Source organism: Protomyctophum bolini (genome assembly GCF_963924005.1).
Source record: "Protomyctophum bolini genome assembly, chromosome: 5".
Lineage (NCBI taxonomy): Eukaryota > Metazoa > Chordata > Actinopteri > Myctophiformes > Myctophidae > Protomyctophum > Protomyctophum bolini.
The window spans coordinates 694,714-717,668 of record NC_137866.1 but is presented as its reverse complement, the minus strand read 5'-3'; the positions used below and the strand labels follow the sequence as shown (position 1 = coordinate 717,668).

Here is a 22,955-nt window from a genome sequence, read left to right as displayed (position 1 = left end):
CAGTCTTTACAGGAGAGGCTGCAGTCTTTACAGGAGAGGCTGCAGTCTTTACAGTAGAGACTACAGTCTTTACAGTAGAGACTACAGTCTTTACAGGAGAGGCTGCAGTCTTTTCTCCGTCTCTAAAATCTCTCAGTAAGTTTTCTATACAATAGAAATGCGGTTTCGACGGACGAGGAAATGTAGCGAGATTCATTCTTCTTCTGGCAACAATAACAACAACAACAACCAGAGATTACAGGAAAAAAAAGAACAAAATCCAAGAAAAGAAAAGAAAAAAAAGATATGCAAGAACGAAGGCAGCGAGAGAGAGAGAGAGAGAGAGAGAGAGAGAGAGAGAGAGAGAGAGAGAGAGAGAGAGAGAGAGAGAGAGAGAGAGAGAGAGAGCACTGACTGGCGTCACGAAACGGCTATTCCTTGTCCGCTGCTTTGTCCTGTGTGTGTGTGTGTGTGTGTGTCTGTGTGTGTGTGTGTGCGTGCCTGTGTGTGTGTGTGCGTGCCTGTGTGTGTGTGTGCGTGTGTGTGTGCGTGCGTGCCTGTGTGTGTGTGTGTGTGTGTGTGTGTGTGTCTGTGTGTGTGTGTGTGTGTGTGTGTGTGTGTGTGTGTGTGTGTGTCTGTGTGTGTGTGTGTGTGTGTGCGTGCCTGTGTGTGTGTGTGCGTGCCTGTGTGTGTGTGTGCGTGTGTGTGTGCGTGCGTGCCTGTGTGTGTGTGTGCGTGCCTGTGTGTGTGTGTGTGTGTGTGTGCGCCAGTAGAATGGTACAATAGAGTACAAGTAGTATATTAATGTAAAATTACATTAATACAGCATATTAATGTAAAAGAACTCCTGGAATAGTTTGATGTTTTACTTTTGTTCGTATAAACAAGCACCCCCCCGCCCCCCGTAGCGTCACAGAGCGCATGTTGGGGTCTGACAAGTCCCGGAGAAGATGCGCTGTGATTGGCCAGTATAGTCACTCGAGTGGCAGCGTGACGTTAACGTATAGCCTTCCACACTTCCGGCATACTTCCTCCCCCAGCGGCCAATGAGGTCGCTGCAACCAACTGCAGCGGGCCAATGAGGTCGCTGCAACCAACTGCAGCGGGCCAATGAGGCATCTAGTTTTTAATATCTATGTAGTCACAGTCTATAGTTTCAGGTGATATTAAAGGACCACTTCAACACTTTTCAACCGATCTTCATATAATTGCTCCTCACTAATGTTCATGATCTTTTTAAGACTCAAAATCGGGTGGCATTTTATCATGAACATTTGACCCATTTACGATAAAAATAAAATTAAGTATTTGGCCGCCGACCCCCATCTGAAAATATGTGGTCCCCCCCCGCCCCCTCCCCTCCCAGAAGCGAAGGTTTGAGTTGAAAACGGTTCGCTCTGAAAGAATATATATTCAAAGATTCGCGGCCACATTTTTCAAAAAAATAGCAGATCTAACAAAGCTCGTAGCGCGGCACTAGCTTGTAGATCTGCTATTGTTCACAGCAGCTAAAGTATAACATAACGCGTCCTGAATGGGGCTAAATAAAAATAGGTTGAAAAGTGGTGTGAAGGGGTCCTTAGCCGCCCCCCCCCCCCCCTCCATTATATGTGAGGGGGGGGGGGTTAGGGAGGAACGTAGGGCGGGGGCGAGCGGTAGGACGTCATGTTCTTGGGGCGGGACCCCTTCCCCTCCATGGGCACGGTGAAGGGGGGCGGGGGCTGGTAGGGGGGGGCGTTGGGGTCGTCCTGGTCGTCGTGGTAACAGGAGTACTCCTCCAGGAGGTCAGCGCTGAGCAGGGTGCAGGCACTGAGCGGACCGCCACCCGGACCCCCCATCAGCAGGGACCCCCCACCGCCCGGACCCCCCATCAGCAGGGACCCCCCACCACCACCACCACCGCCGCTGGACGACAGCAACATGTTGGGGTACTCTGGGGGGGGCAGGGGGGGCTTCTCCTCCTGTAGAGAGGGGGGGGGGGGGTGAAGATTACTGTACATGTCATATATATGTCCCATTCTGACCTGAGATCAGATTCTAAAAAGGTCTTCTACATCCTGACAGTTTTCCATTCTGACCTGAGATCAGATTCTAAAAAGGTCTTCTACATCCTGACAGTTTACCATTCTGACCTAACCTGACGCTGCCAGATCCAAAAAGCTTGCTACACAAATTTGTTTCACAGCTTATTGGGATCTGGGATCGCGGAAGCAAATTCGATGACGGGGCTGTTCCTTTTTTTTCAAGATACTTGGTAGATGATTGGATGTCTGTCTATCACCGTGTTGGCGTGCAAACACAACCAATCATATTGACGTGTCTATATACCGTCACATCCGCTTTTGCACATATCCCGCCTTTAGCTCACGCTGATTGGTTCGGTACGAAGCAGATCTGACTCAGCTCAACTCCGTCAGAGATCCCAGATGAGTGTTGTGTTGGGGAATATGTTTCCCCAATACCGCCCTCATCTGGCAGCGTCAGGTTAATTCTGACCTGAGATCAGATTCTAAAAAGGTCTTCTACATCCTGACCTGAGATCAGATTCTAAAAAGGTCTTCTACATCCTGACGGCTTTCCATTCTGACCTGAGATCAGATTCTAAAAAGGTCTTCTACATCCTGACGGCTTTCCATTCTGACCTGAGATCAGATTCTAAAAAGGTCTTCTACATCCTGACAGCTTTCATTCTGACCTGAGATCAGATTCTAAAAAGGTCTTCTACATCCTGACAGTTTTCATTCTGACCTGAGATCATCCTGACGGCTTTCTGAAAAAGCTACGTTTCTATGTCAGTCGTTCTATGTCACTCGCCGCGGTGTAGTTTTATAAAGGTTTCTAAAACTACAACATGACATCACTCGTCTCCGCGGTGTAGTTTTATAAAGGTTTCTAAAACTACAACATGACATCACTCGTCTCCGCGGTGTAGTTTTATAAAGGTTTCTAAAACTACAACATGACATCACTCGTTGCCGCGGTGTAGTTTTATAAAGGTTTATAAAGGTTTATAAAACGACAACATGACATCACTCGTCGCCGCGGTGTAGTTCTATAAAGGTTTATAAAACTACAACATGACATCACTCGCCGCCGCGGTGTAGTTTTCTAAAGGTTTCTAAAGGTTTCTAAAACTACAACATGACATCACTCGTTGCCGCGGTGTAGTTCTATAAAGGTTTATAAAACTACAACATGACATCACTCGTCGCCGCGGTGTAGTTTTATAAAGGTTTATAAAACTACAACATGACATCACTCGTCGCCGCGGTGTAGTTTTATAAAGGTTTCTAAAGGTTTCTAAAACTACAACATGACATCACTCGTTGCCGCGGTGTAGTTCTATAAAGGTTTCTAAAACTACAACATGACATCACTCGTCTCCGCGGTGTAGTTTTATAAAGGTTTCTAAAACTACAACATGACATCACTCGTCTCCGCGGTGTAGTTTTATAAAGGTTTCTAAAACTACAACATGACATCACTCGCCGCGGTGTAGTTTTATAAAGGTTTATAAAACGACAACATGACATCACTCGCCGCCGCGGTGTAGTTTTATAAAGGTTTCTAAAGGTTTCTAAAACTACAACATGACATCACTCGTTGCCGCGGTGTAGTTCTATAAAGGTTTATAAAACTACAACATGACATCACTCGTCGCCGCGGTGTAGTTCCATAAAGGTTTATAAAACTACAACATGACATCACTCGTCGCCGCGGTGTAGTTCCATAAAGGTTTATAAAACTACAACATGACATCACTCGCCGCCGCGGTGTAGTTTTATAAAGGTTTCTAAAGGTTTATAAAACTACAACATGACATCACTCGTTGCCGCGGTGTAGTTCTATAAAGGTTTATAAAACTACAACATGACATCACTCGTCGCCGCGGTGTAGTTTTATAAAGGTTTATAAAACTACAACATGACATCACTCGTCGCCGCGGTGTAGTTTTATAAAGGTTTATAAAACTACAACATGACATCACTCGTCGCCGCGGTGTAGTTTTATAAAGGTTTATAAAACTACAACATGACATCACTCGCCGCGGTGATCAGCTACCATCGCCTCACCCCGACACAGCTCTGTTTTTTGTTAAGTCTAGTATTGAGTAAATGTATTAAACTACTTTACCTGAGTAGATGCACTGAGCTACTTTACCTGAGTAGATGCACTGAGCTACTTTACCTGAGTAAATGTACTGAACTACTTTACCTGAGTAGATGCACTGAACTACTTTACCTGAGTAGATGCACTGAGCTACTTTACCTGAGTAGATGCACTGAACTACTTTACCTGAGTAAATGCACTGAGCTACTTTACCTGAGTAGATGCACTGAGCTACTTTACCTGAGTAGATGCACTGAACTACTTTACCTGAGTAGATGCACTGAGCTACTTTACCTGAGTAGATGCACTGAACTACTTTACCTGTAGGATGAGCGGGATGCTGGAGGAAGGCGGAGACTTGGAGTCGTCCAGCTCATCAGCGAAGATGATGGGCACGCCCTTTTTAATGAACGTAGCCTGTTCCTCCATGGTCATCTTACCCTGATTAACATAAATTAATATTAATGAGATGATGGGCACGCCCTTTTTAATGAACGTAGCCTGTTCCTCCATGGTCATCTTACCCTGATTAACATAAATTAATATTAATGAGATGATGGGCACGCCCTTTTTAATGAACGTAGCCTGTTCCTCCATGGTCATCTTACCCTGATTAACATAAATTAATATTAATGAGATGATGGGCACGCCCTTTTTAATGAAGGTAGCCTGTTCCTCCATGGTCATCTTACCCTGATTAACATAAATTAATATTAATGAGATGATGGGCACGCCCTTTTTAATGAACGTAGCCTGTTCCTCCATGGTCATCTTACCCTGATTAACATAAATTAATATTAATGAGATGATGGGCACGCCCTTTTTAATGAACGTAGCCTGTTCCTCCATGGTCATCTTACCCTGATTAACATAAATTAATATTAATGAGATGATGGGCACGCCCTTTTTAATGAACGTAGCCTGTTCCTCCATGGTCATCTTACCCTGATTAACATAAATTAATATTAATGAGATGATGGGCACGCCCTTTTTAATGAACGTAGCCTGTTCCTCCATGGTCATCTTACCCTGATTGACATAAATTAATATTAACGGACGGGTACCGTCCTAAAGTCGGCTCTTCGGTGCTACTGGAAATTTCTGACGAGCCGAAATCATTTCGGCACTACAGCGCCGACACAGCTGTAAAATAGAAGTATGAATCGGCCCTAAGCCTTCCACAAAGATGCAGACGGACATGGAGCTTGTGTGACGGTGACGGTGTCTTCCAGTACATATTACTAACAGTGTAACAGTACAGTACAGTGGGGCAGTAATACCTTGCCTTTCTTGCAGTAACAGTGTAACAGTACGGTACAGTGGGGCAGTAATACCTTGCGGTAACAGTGTAACAGTACAGTACGGTACAGTGGGGCAGTAATACCTTGCGTTTCTTGCGGTAACAGTGTAACAGTACAGTACAGTGGGGCAGTAATACCTTGCGTTTCATACTAACAGTGTAACAGTACAGTACAGTGGGGCAGTAATACCTTGCGTTTCATACTAACAGTGTAACAGTACAGAACAGTGGGGCAGTAATACCTTGCGTTTCATACTAACAGTGTAACAGTACAGTACAGTGGGGCAGTAATACCTTGCGTTTCATACTAACAGTGTAACAGTACAGTACAGTGGGGCAGTAATACCTTGCGTTTCATACTAACAGTGTAACAGTACGGTACAGTGGGGCAGTAATACCTTGCGTTTCATACTAACAGTGTAACAGTACAGTACAGTGGGGTAGTAATACCTTGCGTTTCATACTAACAGTGTAACAGTACAGTACAGTGGGGCAGTAATACCTTGCGTTTCATACTAACAGTGTAACAGTACAGTGGGGCAGTAATACCTTGCGTTTCATACTAACAGTGTAACAGTACAGTACAGTGGGGCAGTAATACCTTGCGTTTCATACTAACAGTGTAACAGTACAGTACAGTAATACCTTGCGTTTCTTGCGGTAGCAGACCATAGCCAGAACTCCCGCCACTAGGAGCAGCGCGGCCACCACCACGGCGGGTATGACCGTGTGCAGATAGACGTCGTCGGTGCTCCGCCCGTCCGCGTGCACGGGGAAGGTGGTGGGCGTGGGCCCCGAGGCCCCCCCTCCCCCTCCCCCCGCGGGGGGCGGGGCCGCCGCCGCCGCCACGGGCACCTCCCCCGGCGGCACGAAGCTGTAGCGTTGGCAGAGGTTGGCGCCGAGCACCGTGATGTTCATGGCCTTGAAGTCTGGCTCCATCGCCTTGGAGAACGCCAGCTTGGGCTTTCCCTGGAGGGGGGGGGGGGGGGGGGGGAGGAGAGGAGAGGAGAGGAGGGGGGAGGGGGTAAGGAGAGGTACAATGTTTATACCCAGGGTAACTGGACTAAAGGTACAATGTTTACCCAGGGTAACTGGACTAAAGGTACAATGTTTACCCAGGGTAACTGGACTAAAGGTACAATGTTTACCCAGGGTAACTGGACTAAAGGTACTATGTTTACCCAGGGTAACTGGACTAAAGGAACTATGTTTACCCAGGGTAACTGGACTAAAGGTACTATGTTTACCCAGGGTAACTGGACTAAAGGTACTATGTTTACCCAGGGTAACTGGACTAAAGGTACTATGTTTACCCAGGGTAACTGGACTAGTAGGCAATTCACACTGAGACGGACTGAATCCGTTTCATTGGAACCGTTTCCGAATACGGTTGCCTGGTCCCCGATGGCCATGATTCACATTGCCCGAGATTCAACAGCGCACCCACCGTGTACACTTGCATAACACACTTAAATCCTCCAGGTGGAGCTGTGCTTGATGGCTGGCGCGCACGGACACTGACCATCAACTGTGCGACATTGTCTCAAATAAATCCAGACACACTGCATTGCATTGCCTCTTTGCCGTTATACTAGTTCACTGTCAGCCTGCCTGCTATTCACTGTGTCAGTCAGTTCTGTGCTCCAGTGTCGTGTTTGATATTAGTTTGCTATGGATTCTACTTTAGCATTATTATTATTTTGTTTTACTTTGGAAACTATGCCAAGCAAAGCCCAAGAGCCACGTGTAGTCCGCAGAATAAGATCAGCGCGTACTGCGGTGCTGCGCGTATACGCAGATTCAACAGGAGACGGGCGGTGTTGATGAAATCAGCTGGTGTTACGCGTCGTGCAGCGGCTGTGTGTTTTTTTTGTTGACGCTTGGCTCGTCGACTAGAGATTATGTCACGTTCTTAAAAAAAAAACAGTCCACTTCAATCTGTCTGCATGCAGTCAGTCACACTCAATCTGTCTGCATGCAGTCACACTCAATCTGTCTGCATGCAGTCAGTCACACTCAATCTGTCTGCATGCAGTCAGTCACACTCAATCTGTCTGCATGCAGTCAGTCACACTCAATCTGTCTGCATTCAGTCAGTCACACTCAATCTGTCTGCATGCAGTCAGTCACACTCAAGCTGTCTGCATGCAGTCAGTCACACTCAATCTGTCTGCATTCAGTCAGTCACACTCAATCTGTCTGCATTCAGTCAGTCACACTCAATCTGTCTGCATGCAGTCAGTCACACTCAATCTGTCTGCATGCAGTCAGTCACACTCAATATGTCTGCATGCAGTCAGTCACACTCAATCTGTCTGCATGCAGTCAGTCACACTCAATCTGTCTGCATGCAGTCAGTCACACTCAATATGTCTGCATGCAGTCAGTCACACTCAATCTGTCTGCATGCAGTCACACTCAATATGTCTGCATGCAGTCAGTCACACTCAATCTGTCTGCATGCAGTCAGTCACACTCAATCTGTCTGCATGCAGTCAGTCACACTCAATCTGTCTGCATGCAGTCAGTCACACTCAATCTGTCTGCATGCAGTCACACTCAATCTGTCTGCATGCAGTCAGTCACACTCAATATGTCTGCATGCAGTCAGTCACACTCAATCTGTCTGCATGCAGTCACACTCAATATGTCTGCATGCAGTCAGTCACACTCAATCTGTCTGCATGCAGTCAGTCACACTCAATATGTCTGCATGCAGTCAGTCACACTCAATATGTCTGCATGCAGTCACACTCAATATGTCTGCATGCAGTCAGTCACACTCAATCTGTCTGCATGCAGTCAGTCACACTAAATCTGTCTGCATGCAGTCAGTCACACTCAATCTGTCTGCAGTCACACTCAATCTGTCTGCATGCAGTCAGTCACACTCAATCTGTCTGCATGCAGTCAGTCACACTCAATATGTCTGTCTGCATGCAGTCAGTCACACTCAATCTGTCTGCATGCAGTCAGTCACACTCAATCTGTCTGCATTCAGTCAGTCAGTCACACTCAATCTGTCTGCATGCAGTCAGTCACACTCAATCTGTCTGCATGCAGTCAGTCACACTCAATCTGTCTGCATGCAGTCAGTCACACTCAATCTGTCTGCATGCAGTCAGTCACACTCAGCCTCTGCAGAACTGAGGGTGACTTCACAGAGTGCGTTTCATTTCTATCCAAAAGCCCTTGAATGATGGAATATGATTAAGGATTACAGTGAATTTGGTAAACTCACATATCACGCATACCTAAAACGCCCCTGTAAGAGTTGCCGAGCGATCAAGGCTCCAAGAATAGATGAAGTCCCAAGAATGTAGATATTTTGTTGTATTTATTTACCTCCAAAACTGATCAGAACAGCCCATATGTCGGATTGTCACACACACACGGGTCTGAGGCAAGACAAAATACTGCAAAAATAATACTGTCCACAATACACTTTCAAAAACCAAAAGTAACAATACACTTTCAAAAACCAAAAGTAAGAAATAAACACTTGATAACTAACAAAGACAAAAACAACAAACCAAGAATTAAACACACTGAAAACAGTGTGACTGCCATAATGATGTTTTTGTCATTATTTTGTTTGATATTTTACTTATTTGATGATTTGGGTAAAATGTGTGTTCCGGAAGTTTGATTGTGTCATTTCCGGTAACATGACCATATACTTTGGAATAAGCTCAGGATCGCACAAGTTATTGCATCTTCCGTCCATGCTGAGCAGACGGAGTTTGTCACGTTGAACATGAAGCGTACAAAGTTAAAGTCCTGGTTCTGATGACCTGTTCATGGGTTCCTCTCACTACTTCATGCTCTTTGAATCGCGTGCAGTCAGTGAGGTAAATACTTGTTTTTTGTACATGAGTAATTTCTTTATATTACATTATGTGCTTTGTTTCATGTTGCTCATTCTGATCATGATTTATTTGTGTTTTATGTCAGTCTTGACGTGGGCTTTGGAAGCGATGCTTGCTACAATAAAGCCGTCAGTACATACACAGAACAACTGCCTCGTTCGTTCTTCAAGTTCATCAAAGGGCGTGACAAACAGGCCTTCCCTGAAGACCCTGGCAGCTCTCCCTTGGTGTTGTCTCGTTGCTGTCTCAAGCCAACTGAGCAATCTCCTCCTCAACATGTCCAGCCTCCCTTATACCAGGTGAGACCCACCCACAATGATTAGTAATTGGACCATCTACTCAAGCAAGGTAAAACATGACCCATGAGATAGACTAACTATACAATTACACATGTCCTTAACTAAGTCACAGGGACCTGTTCTCGTTAATATCTCTCAATATAAGTACTTCTGTCTAACCCTAACCCAAAATAAAGCCATTGTAGACAACATAACAACAATCACATTATAAGGGGTATGGACACTCTGTATTTTGCGTGTCTTAAGTACCAGGTCTTATTACCTAACTTGTGTAAACTAAAGACCTGGAGGCGTGATCAATTCTCTTTGGCCACTCAGAATAGCCAAATGGCATCGATCACGCCTCCAGGTCTTTAGTTTACTCAAGTTAGGTAATAAGACCTGGTACTTAAGACACGCAAAATACAGCCCTAAGACTGAATATACTGACAATTCCATCAACAAATACAAAACTAGACTAAAATGTCAGGGAGATACAAGTGGAGAGAAGAGAAGTAATTTTGCGCTTTGAAAACAGCAGATCTACAAGCTCACAACGACCACCATGCCTACAGCACTGCACAGCCAACGCAGGGCATGTAGTTCCCACATATGCCACGGGGTGGAGCAGTTGAGTATGTTTTCTTTGCTTTGCTTGGTGTTGTATATCAATCACATTGGAATTGCCTTGTAGTTGAAATGTGGAATTCTACAAATTAAATTACCTTGTAGTTGAAATGTGGAATTCTACAAATTAAAATGACCTTGTAGTTGAAATGTGGAATTCTATAAATTAAATTACCTGTGGGTCAGATAGCAGATCTACAAGCTCCTACCTGTGGGTCAGATAGCAGATCTACAAGCTTCTACCTGTGGGTCAGATAGCAGATCTACAAGCTCCTACCGTACCTGTGGGTCAGATAGCAGATCTACAAGCTCCTACCTGTGGGTCAGATAGCAGATCTACAAGCTCCTAGCGTACCTGTGGGTCAGAGATCCTGTTGCAGAGCGCAGTGATCTGTTCCTTTGGACACACGCTCTGCGTCAGACTGTTGTTGGTCCACTGCACCACGATGGAGCCCTGCAATAAATACAATACAATAATTACATTACAATGCATTGCATTACATTACATTACATTACATTACATTACATTACATTACATTACATTGCATTGCAATGCAATGCAATGCAATGCAATACAATACATTACATTACAATACAATACAATGTATTGTCCTGTTCTGACATTCCACAATAATATATGCGGAATGTCAGATATTATCTGACCTCATCAAACCCTGTACACTCAAGACATGCTCCTTATATGGCCAGTACAGAATTCATTCCATGTTGATCTGACCCCCCATTCCAAAGCGCCAGGGTTCGCCCAGCAGTCTGCTGTCACCCAGGGCGAGGTCGTCTTACTTTGTTCTATGCACCAATTATTTGTTTACAAACGTTGGGACTGGGCGTATGGGTGACTGTTTCACGTAATCAATACGCAACAGATCTCCAAACCTGTTGCTTTGGGGGAGCGCTGGTTTCAGTTCATTCAAGCTCCTCTTGTGTGTCGACACAAGAGAGACATTTATACTTCATTGTGTGTTGACTATACTAGTGAGGTGGACCCTAGGAGACATTTATACTGCATTGTGTGTTGACTAGTGAGGTGGACCCTAGGAGACATTTATACTTCATTGTGTGTTGACTAGTGAGGTGGACCCTAGGAGACATTTATACTTCATTGTGTGTTGACTAGTGAGATGCACCCTAGGAGACATTTATACTGCATTGTGTGTTGACTAGTGAGATGCACCCTAGGAGACATTTATACTGCATTGTGTGTTGACTAGTGAGGTGGACCCTAGGAGACATTTATACTTCATTGTGTGTTGACTAGTGAGATGCACCCTAGGAGACATTTATACTTCATTGTGTGTTGACTAGTGAGATGCACCCTAGGAGACATTTATACTTCATTGTGTGTTGACTAGTGAGATGCACCCTAGGAGACATTTATACTTCATTGTGTGTTGACTAGTGAGGTGGACCCTAGGAGACATTTATACTTCATTGTGTGTTGACTAGTGAGATGCACCCTAGGAGACATTTATACTTCATTGTGTGTTGACTAGTGAGACGCACCCTAGGAGACATTTATACTGCATTGTGTGTTGACTAGTGAGGTGGACCCTAGGAGACATTTATACTTCATTGTGTGTTGACTAGTGAGATGCACCCTAGGAGACATTTATACTTCATTGTGTGTTGACTAGTGAGATGCACCCTAGGAGACATTTATACTGCATTGTGTGTTGACTAGTGAGATGCACCCTAGGAGACATTTATACTGCATTGTGTGTTGACTAGTGAGATGCACCCTAGGAGACATTTATACTTCATTGTGTGTTGACTAGTGAGATGCACCCTAGGAGACATTTATACTTCATTGTGTGTTGACTAGTGAGACGCACCCTAGGAGACATTTATACTTCATTGTGTGTTGACTAGTGAGGTGCACCCTAGGAGACATTTACACTTCATTGTGTGTTGACTAGTGAGATGCACCCTAGGAGACATTTATACTTCATTGTGTGTTGACTAGTGAGATGCACCCTAGGAGACATTTATACTTCATTGTGTGTTGACTAGTGAGACGCACCCTAGGAGACATTTATACTTCATTGTGTGTTGACTAGTGAGACGCACCCTAGGAGACATTTTATACTTCATTGTGTGTTGACTAGTGAGACGCACCCTAGGAGACATTTATACTTCATTGTGTGTTGACTAGTGAGATGCACCCTAGGAGACATTTATACTTCATTGTGTGTTGACTAGTGAGACGCACCCTAGGAGACATTTATACTTCATTGTGTGTTGACTAGTGAGGTGCACCCTAGGAGACATTTACACTTCATTGTGTGTTGACTAGTGAGATGCACCCTAGGAGACATTTATATTTCATTGTGTGTTGGCTAGTGAGATGCACCCTAGGAGATATTTATACTTCATTGTGTGTTGACTAGTGAGATGCACCCTAGGAGACATTTATACTTCATTGTGTGTTGACTAGTGAGATGCACCCTAGGAGACATTTATACTTCATTGTGTGTTGACTAGTGAGGTGCACCCTAGGAGACATTTACACTTCATTGTGTGTTGACTAGTGAGATGCACCCTAGGAGACATTTATATTTCATTGTGTGTTGGCTAGTGAGATGCACCCTAGGAGATATTTATACTTCATTGTGTGTTGACTAGTGAGATGCACCCTAGGAGACATTTATACTTCATTGTGTGTTGACTAGTGAGATGCACCCTAGGAGACATTTATACTTCATTGTGTGTTGACTAGTGAGGTGCACCCTAGGAGACATTTATACTTCATTGTGTGTCGACTAGTGAGATGCACCCTAGGAGACATTTATACTTCATTGTGTGTTGACTAGTGAGACGCACCCTAGGAGACATTTATACTGCATTGTGTGTTGACTAGTGAGGTGGACCCTAGGAGACATTTATACAATACATTACATTACAATACAATACAATGTATTGTCCTGTTCTGACATTCCACAATAATATATGCGGAATGTCAGATATTATCTGACCTCATCAAACCCTGTACACTCAAGACATGCTCCTTATATGGCCAGTACAGAATTCATTCCATGTTGATCTGACCCCCCATTCCAAAGCGCCAGGGTTCGCCCAGCAGTCTGCTGTCACCCAGGGCGAGGTCGTCTTACTTTGTTCTATGCACCAATTATTTGTTTACAAACGTTGGGACTGGGCGTATGGGTGACTGTTTCACGTAATCAATACGCAACAGATCTCCAAACCTGTTGCTTTGGGGGAGCGCTGGTTTCAGTTCATTCAAGCTCCTCTTGTGTGTCGACACAAGAGAGACATTTATACTTCATTGTGTGTTGACTATACTAGTGAGGTGGACCCTAGGAGACATTTATACTGCATTGTGTGTTGACTAGTGAGGTGGACCCTAGGAGACATTTATACTTCATTGTGTGTTGACTAGTGAGGTGGACCCTAGGAGACATTTATACTTCATTGTGTGTTGACTAGTGAGATGCACCCTAGGAGACATTTATACTGCATTGTGTGTTGACTAGTGAGATGCACCCTAGGAGACATTTATACTGCATTGTGTGTTGACTAGTGAGGTGGACCCTAGGAGACATTTATACTTCATTGTGTGTTGACTAGTGAGATGCACCCTAGGAGACATTTATACTTCATTGTGTGTTGACTAGTGAGATGCACCCTAGGAGACATTTATACTTCATTGTGTGTTGACTAGTGAGATGCACCCTAGGAGACATTTATACTTCATTGTGTGTTGACTAGTGAGGTGGACCCTAGGAGACATTTATACTTCATTGTGTGTTGACTAGTGAGATGCACCCTAGGAGACATTTATACTTCATTGTGTGTTGACTAGTGAGACGCACCCTAGGAGACATTTATACTGCATTGTGTGTTGACTAGTGAGGTGGACCCTAGGAGACATTTATACTTCATTGTGTGTTGACTAGTGAGATGCACCCTAGGAGACATTTATACTTCATTGTGTGTTGACTAGTGAGATGCACCCTAGGAGACATTTATACTGCATTGTGTGTTGACTAGTGAGATGCACCCTAGGAGACATTTATACTGCATTGTGTGTTGACTAGTGAGATGCACCCTAGGAGACATTTATACTTCATTGTGTGTTGACTAGTGAGATGCACCCTAGGAGACATTTATACTTCATTGTGTGTTGACTAGTGAGACGCACCCTAGGAGACATTTATACTTCATTGTGTGTTGACTAGTGAGGTGCACCCTAGGAGACATTTATACTTCATTGTGTGTTGACTAGTGAGATGCACCCTAGGAGACATTTATACTTCATTGTGTGTTGACTAGTGAGACGCACCCTAGGAGACATTTATACTTCATTGTGTGTTGACTAGTGAGATGCACCCTAGGAGACATTTATACTTCATTGTGTGTTGACTAGTGAGACGCACCCTAGGAGACATTTATACTTCATTGTGTGTTGACTAGTGAGACACACCCTAGGAGACATTTATACTTCATTATGTGTTGACTAGTGAGATGCACCCTAGGAGACATTTATACTTCATTGTGTGTTGACTAGTGAGACGCACCCTAGGAGACATTTATACTTCATTGTGTGTTGACTAGTGAGATGCACCCTAGGAGACATTTATACTGCATTGTGTGTTGACTAGTGAGGTGCACCCTAGGAGACATTTACACTTCATTGTGTGTTGACTAGTGAGATGCACCCTAGGAGACATTTACACTTCATTGTGTGTTGGCTAGTGAGATGCACCCTAGGAGACATTTATACTTCATTGTGTGTTGACTAGTGAGATGCACCCTAGGAGACATTTATACTTCATTGTGTGTTGACTAGTGAGATGCACCCTAGGAGACATTTATACTTCATTGTGTGTTGACTAGTGAGATGCACCCTAGGAGACATTTATACTTCATTGTGTGTTGACTAGTGAGATGCACCCTAGGAGACATTTATACTTCATTGTGTGTTGGCTAGTGAGATGCACCCTAGGAGACATTTATACTTCATTGTGTGTTGACTAGTGAGATGCACCCTAGGAGACATTTATACTTCAAAGCGCAACAGTATTGCGCACAGAGACCAGCTGATATAAGCTCACATCGCATCGCGGATGCGTCTGTTGTGAGCGTAGAGGTCTGCGTTGCGCGACACCATGGCGGGACGAAGCATACATCATACTCGATGGGCTGCAGGTGCGCCACGGTGCAGCCGTGGACAACCAGGCTCTGCTGCCGTGATCATGAGCTCACCTCCCGTTCTTATGACAGCGACTGGAGGTGTGGTTTTGAGGACAGCGGATTTGAATTGCTATTATTGTTCAAACACAACCGAAACCAATGGATTTATTATATTTCAAGAGTGAGAGAATACAATACAAATCCTAAATCATTCTTCCTCCACACTGGGGAGGATCTGAAAGTTTTTTTATTTACACGTGAGTGTTATGAGAGGAAGGCGGGGGGGGGTTCAGGGCCAATGGGCCAGCTGGGCCCAAACGGATCTAGAAAGATGTCGATTTCCATTGCAAGGACTGACATGCTTCATTTTACGTTCATGTTAGACCCGGGGAACGCTTTGTCCATATTTTTTACAGTCTATGGTATGGACACCGTAGAGGCGTTCCGGTCTCCCAGGGCATATAGATCTATAGAAGGTAGACAGGTACCTTGGTAATGCTCCGTATGGACACCGTGGAGGCGTTGCGGTCTCCCAGGGCGTACGCCAGCTTCTTGCTCAGCTGGATCTTCTTGTGGACGTCGTTGAGGAGCGTTTTGGGGTCGCCGTGGAACCGGGCGGCGAACAGCGCCGCCGGCCTGTCGTTCCCCCCCGACCAGCGGTGGACGCGGACCTCGAAGGCATCCATGATGCTCCTCCCACCCTGCATGACATTAACATATCCTTATGATGCTCCTCCCACCCTGCATGACATTAACATATCATTATGATGCTCCTCCCACCCTGCATGACATTAACATATCCTTATGATGCTCCTCCCACCCTGCATGACATTAACATATCATTATGATGCTCCTCCCACCCTGCATGACATTAACATAGCATTATGATGCTCCTCCCACCCTGCATGACATTAACATATCATTATGATGCTCCTCCCACCCTGCATGACATTAACATATCCTTATGATGCTCCTCCCACCCTGCATGACATTAACATATCCTTATGATGCTCCTCCCACCCTGCATGACATTAACATATCCTTATGATGCTCCTCCCACCCTGCATGACATTAACATATCATTATGATGCTTCTCCCACCCTGCATGACATTAACATATCATTATGATGCTCCTCCCACCCTGCATGACATTAACATATCATTATGATGCTCCTCCCACCCTGCATGACATTAACATATCACGATGATGCCCCGCCCACCCTGAATAATTAAATTATATAAAACGTATTTGTATAGCAGGCGTTGACACCGAGGGTCGCCCACCTGCCCCCTGGCAGCTAAATAAAACACTAAGGGTCGCCCACCTGCCCCCTGGTGGCAGCTAAATAAAACACTAAGGGTCGCCCACCTGCCCCCTGGTGGCAGCTAAATAAAACACTAAGGGTCGCCCACCTGCCCCTGGCAGCTAAATAAAACACTAAGGGTTGCCCACCTGCCCCCTGGTGGCAGCTAAATAAAACACTAAGGGTCGCCCACCTGCCCCTTGGTGGCAGCTAAATAAAACACTAAGGGTCGCCCACCTGCCCCCTGGTGGCAGCTAAATAAAACACTAAGGGTCACCCACCTGCCCCTGGCAGCTAAATGAAACACCAGATATCTGTCTCTAAACACCTGAACATATCCAGAGCTCTGTCTTCTATAAACACAAAACCAGATATATGTACTCAAAAAGTAAAGTAAAATACTCAGTAATAGTAGTATTCACCTTGTCAGTAGCCAACATAAAGTACTCAGTAATAGTAGTATTTACCTTGTCGGTACTCAGTAATAGTAGTATTTACCTTATCGGTACTCAGTAATAGTAGTATTTACCTTGTCGGTACTCAGTAATAGTAGTATTTACCTTGTCGGTACTCAGTAACAGTAGTATGTACCTTGTCGGTACTCAGTAATAGTAGTATTTACCTTATCGGTACTCACTAATAGTAGTATTTACCTTGTCGGTACTCAGTAACAGTAGTATTTACCTTGTCGGTACTCAGTAATAGTAGTATGTACCTTGTCGGTACTCAGTAACAGTAGTATCTACCTTGTCGGTACTCAGTAACAGTAGTATTTACCTTGTCGGTACTCAGTAATAGTAGTATTTACCTTGTCGGTACTCAGTAACAGCAGTATTTACCTTGTCGGTACTCAGTATTAGTAGTATTTACCTTGTCGGTACTCAGTAACAGTAGTATTTACCTTGTCGGTACTCAGTAACAGTAGTATTTACCTTGTCGGTACTCAGTAACAGTAGTATTTACCTTGTCGGTACTCAGTAATAGTAGTATTTACCTTGTCGGTACTCAGTAATAGTAGTATCTACCTTGTCGGTAGTCAGTAACAGTAGTATTTACCTTGTCGGTACTCAGTAACAGTAGTATTTACCTTGTCGGTACTCAGTAATAGTAGTATTTACCTTGTCGGTAGTCAGTAATAGTAGTATTTACCTTGTCGGTACTCAGTAACAGTAGTATCTACCTTGTCGGTACTCAGTAACAGTAGTATTTACCTTGTCGGTACTCAGTAACAGTAGTATTTACCTTGTCGGTACTCAGTAATAGTAGTATTTACCTTGTCGGTACTCAGTAACAGTAGTATTTACCTTGTCGGTAGCCAACATGAAGTACTCGTGTTTCCCCGTGTCTCTCTCGTCAGGCATGCCGTAGAGCAGCTGGATGGTGGAGTTGAAGTGGATCCAGGACCCCTCCCCCACCGCCTCGCGGGGCGTCTTCTTCAGCGTGAGGCGCAGCTTGTCGGCCGTGCCGTCCTCCTGGTCGTAGAACGTGTCGGGGGGGATCTTCACCTCGAAGTACGTTCCCACCCAGGCGTTCACCTCGTCGATGGGGTTCCGGATCTCTGGCATCCTGGGGGCGTCGTTACAATTAACCCATTCTGACCTGAGATCAGATTCATACGAGGTTTCCACTGGACACACACTGGTCTGATGAACCCATTCTGACCTGAGATCAGATTCTAAAAATGTCAGTCGTTCTTCGAATTTTTCAAAAATAGCAGACCTACAAGCTCGTATCGCGCCACTCGGTGGCGCGATATGAGCTTGTAGATCTGCTATTTTTCAATAGGTAAAGCATAACATGATGCTAACACCAAAATGGGTGCCCGGTCAGAATGGGTTAAAGGTTTTATGACGTTCATTTTCATTTATTTTTCTTTTTTCTTTTAGGTTTTATGACCTCAATTACACCCAAAAAAAACCCTGAACTTTGAACATTCAGTGGATTTTCTGTGGTCTGAAGTTTTCTTTGGGGTTTGGAAGCCTTTTGAGCTACAATGAAAACAGGCAACACAGTGAAAACAGTGACATCTGCTGGCAAATCCCATTGACATATATGGGATTTGCAGGCTCTTGTAAAAAAACCCAGATCACAGAAAATCTACTGAATGTTAAAAGTTCATGTTTTTTGGGTGCAATTGAGATTAGAAAACCTCCAGACTAAAAAAAATAAGAACAATTCCAAAACCTTTTTTTTTATGTCACAATCCCTTTAAAATAAAATAACGTGTGCTGCCCCCTGCTGGTGGGACGATGAAAAACAAGTCCAAAGACTTTGTTTATATCTTTGACGCTTCCTCCATGAACACGACATGGCCTGCATTGACGTCACGTCAAATCAAGTCAAATCAAATCAAATCAAAGGCCTACCTGTTGTCGGGGGCCACGGCGGGAGGCGGCGGGGCTGCCGTCAGCGTGGTGGTGGTCTTCGGCGCGGCGGGCTTGGCGGTAGTGCTCTTGACGCGCGGCCTCTTGGTGGGCCTCCTGGTGGAGGTGGTCTTGGGCCTCCTGGTGGAGGTGGCGTTGTTGTTGGGCCTCCTGGTGGAGGTGGAGGGCGGGGTGGGCAAGGCCGTGGCCTCCACGATGGTGGGCCTCGTCACGGTGGGCTGGACGGGACGATATTGTACCGTAAATCCTCTTTTAGGAACTCGGGCTGTTATTTGTCTCAACCTTTTGTCGGTGGCAGTGATGCTTTCGTCGACTAAAACGAAGGCGAAAAATGTTCGTCGACTACCTTTTTTCACTGACTAAAACTAAATAAAAACGAATCTATGATGACTAAAACTAAGACTAAATATACTGACAACAAATAAAAGACTAAATACACTGACAACAAATAAAAACTAGACTAAAATGTTAGGAAGGGACTAGTGGACAAGAGATCCAGTTTTATGCTGGGTTGCATGCTGAAAATAGCAGATATACAATATACAATTGTAGATCTGCCATTTTCAGCATGCAACCAAAGTGTAAAATATGTCATCACAACGACATCAAGGCCTGTCAAAACACATTTCAGTCGACCAAATCAACTGTAGATTTAGTCGACTAAAATCGTATGACATTTAGTCGACTAAAACTAGACTAAACACTAGAACATTCCAGGTGACTAAAATGTGACTAAAACGAAGTGAAAACTATTAAAGACTAAAACTAAAATAGAAATTTGCTGCCAAAAACAACCTTTTGTCGGTCGGTCAATGTTCGCCAATACGTCAATGTTCGCCAATACGTCAATGTTCGCCAATATGTCAATGTTCGCCAATACGTCAATGTTTGTTTGTTCCTTTGTTTATTTTCACATACAAAAATATTTCAATACGTCAATATTCGCCAATACGTCAATATTCACCAATACGTCAATGTTCGCCAATACGTCAATACGTCAATATTCGCCAATACGTCAATACGTCAATATTCACCAATACGTCAATATTCACCAATACGTCAATATTCACCAATACGTCAATATTCACCAATACGTCAATGTTCGCCAATTTCGCCAATACGTCAATGTTTGCCAATACGTCAATGTTCGCCAATACGTCAATGTTCGCCAATACGTCAATGTTCGCCAATACGTCAATGTTCGCCAATACGTCAATGTTCGCCAATACGTCAATGTTTGTTTGTTCCTTTGTTTATTTTCACATACAAAATTATTTCAATACGTCAATATTCGCCAATACGTCAATATTCACCAATACGTCAATGTTCGCCAATACGTCAATACGTCAATATTCACCAATACGTCAATATTCACCAATACGTCAATGTTCGCCAATACGTCAATGTTTGCCAATACGTCAATGTTCGCCAATACGTCAATGTTCGCTGTTCGAAACGCACCTGTGTGTCGTTACACCCGCTCTGGACGGGAACTCCTTCTTTTAACTCCTCCTTCCATCAAATCTCGTGAATCTTGTGAAAATGGCCACGGTGGTAAAAGAATAGCTCTTCTCAAGATTTCTCGAGGATGGCGTGGACTGTGCTGTAAAAGTCATAATGAAACCCGGAATTGTACCAACCTGGATGGGCAGGGTGCTGGTGGTGGCCCCTCCTCCTCCTCCTAACACCCGGGTGGGCTGCGGGGGCCCCAGGGCCGGCGTGGGGCCCAGGGCCCCCCCCAGCTGGTCCCTGAGGCGGATGGTGGGCTTCACGGGGAGGGGCAAGGGTCCGCGGACGGGCGTCGCAGAGCTGTCCAAAACGTACACAATGAATGCAGGCATTTAGAGACTTAGTAACACAATCAGGGGGGCAGTCAGACTGATATTTTGTGAAGCCACTAAGGAAATCGGGACTTCCTGAAAGTTCATATAATGGCCTGTTGTGGAGCTGTCTGTCATTGGGCATTTTCAAAACGGACATTTTTAGAAAAAACTGATCTCAGGTCAGAAGGGCTTTGAACTCACCTGTCGGTGGAGAGCGGGGCGATGGCCGGGCTGGTGGGCGTGGGCACCAGGCGGGCGGGGGGGGGCTCGGGGTGGGCGGCGGTGGGCGGGGCCAGCGAGGGGACGGGGGTGGGGGTGTTGTACAGCTGTCTGCGGAGCCGGCGGGCCCCCGCCGCCGCGTTGGGGGGAGGAGGGGGCCTCTTGTTGGCCACGTGCCAGCCCACCACGGGGTAGCCCAGCCTGGCGGACATGCTGCCGTCCCGCGCCGGGCCTCGGACCGCGCCCAGGTCCGGCACCGTGCTCTGGTCCAGAGCGCACCCTAGTGGCCAGGAGAGGAGCGCGCCATTCTCTACCACCTGGAGGACCGTTTACACAGTGTGGTCATTTATCAGAGAAACAGTTTACAGTGTGGTCATATATCAGAGAAACAGTTTACAGTGTGGTCATATATCAGAGAAACAGTTTACAGTGTGGTCATATATCAGAGAAACAGTTTACAGTGTGGTCATATATCAGAGAAACAGTTTACAGTGTGGTCATATATCAGAGAAACAGTTTACAGTGTGGTCATATATCAGAGAAACAGTTTACAGTGTGGTCATTTATCAGAGAAACAGTTTACAGTGTGGTCATATATCAGAGAAACAGTTTACAGTGTGGTCATATATCAGAGAAACAGTTTACAGTGTGGTCATATATCAGAGAAACAGTTTACAGTGTGGTCATTTATCAGAGAAACAGTTTACAGTGTGGTCATTTATCAGAGAAACAGTTTAGAGTGTAGGTCATTTATCAGAGAACAGTTTACAGTGTGGTCATTTATCAGACGCTCTTAATCCAGACTGATTTACAGTGCTGTTGTTGTGCAATGGGCATTTGCAACTGCAATAGGAAGTTCATTCCATAGTTTTGGAGCCAGAAGGAGAAGAGTTTATAGTGAAATAGTGCGTCAGTGTGTTCTACATGAGATGAATGTGTTATAAAGTGTCGGTACCTTCTTGGCGTTCCCCGGCTCATTTAGGGTACGTATATTATATGTAAATAAAGTGTAAATAAAGTGTATATAAAGTGTATTTAAAGTACCTTCTTAGCGTTCCCCGGGCCGGCCATGAAGGCCGACATGTCGAACAGGCGGTTGTTGACGACCGGCGCGGCACGCAGGCTCTCTGGCGCTGCCCCGGAGGCGAAGGCCGCCATGACGCGCAGCAGAGCCACGCGCTGGGCGGCGGCCATCTTGGTGAGGTCAGCGTCCAGGATGACCGTCAGCACGGTGAGAGGCTCCTCGCCGCACGACAACAGACCTGGCAGGGTTAGGGTTTTAACACAATGAGCGCCACCTGGTGGACAAAAGTTGTGGTGCTTCGGTATGACACTTTTGTCCGCTTTTGTCGCCATCTTGGATCTACAAGCTTACAACACGCGTTCGTTCTACACGCGTAAGAAGAAAAAAAAAAAAAACGTGTGGACATTTTTCAACATGGAAACAATGAACGATTTTATGCAAAAAATAATTGCGATTATCTCAAATCACTGCGATTAGGCAATGATGTAATAATAATATTTACCTTCACCGGCCACCAGGGGGCGCTCCTCGTCCTCCGCGTACACCTCCAGGGAGAAGACACCCCCGGTGGAGACAGAGAGGTGGTGCGCGCCCCTGTCCCGCTCCAAGGCCACGCCCCTCAGGACGCAGCGCTCGCCGTCCCACAGCAGGAAGGAGGGGAGGCGGGGCTTCCCCAGAGACGTCACCTAGACGACGGAAAACAACAACAAACAACAAGACAGACGATTAGACTCAGAGGGGGCAGTACTTAGTTTAGACAGTACTTAGTTTAGAGTAGACAGTACTTAGGGTTAGGGTAGCCTGAGCTAACGTGTTAAGTTTCTGGTCTATAGGGGTGGGTCGCGGCTGAGATTTGCGCACGCCCTGAT

The 22,955-nt window shown here is 45.2% G+C and overlaps 1 protein-coding gene across 1 annotated transcript in view; it reads right to left on the bottom strand.

The window, feature by feature from the left end:
* Positions 1–1,604: 1,604 nt before the first annotated feature.
* Positions 1,605–22,955, bottom strand: part of LOC308316019 (dystroglycan 1-like) — a gene marked incomplete at its 3' end in the record, with an annotated part of 29,384 nt that continues 8,033 nt past the window's right edge. The window contains exons 4-14 of the mRNA XM_080764337.1: positions 22,589–22,772; positions 22,107–22,324; positions 21,045–21,379; positions 20,661–20,829; positions 19,003–19,238; positions 17,941–18,202; positions 15,821–16,033; positions 10,519–10,617; positions 6,035–6,358; positions 4,411–4,530; positions 1,605–1,940 (exon numbers count right to left, since the gene is read on the bottom strand). Of these exons, the coding sequence (XP_080620463.1) occupies positions 1,605–1,940; positions 4,411–4,530; positions 6,035–6,358; positions 10,519–10,617; positions 15,821–16,033; positions 17,941–18,202; positions 19,003–19,238; positions 20,661–20,829; positions 21,045–21,379; positions 22,107–22,324; positions 22,589–22,772 (2,496 nt within the window). The remainder of the gene's footprint in view (positions 1,941–4,410; positions 4,531–6,034; positions 6,359–10,518; positions 10,618–15,820; positions 16,034–17,940; positions 18,203–19,002; positions 19,239–20,660; positions 20,830–21,044; positions 21,380–22,106; positions 22,325–22,588; positions 22,773–22,955) is intronic.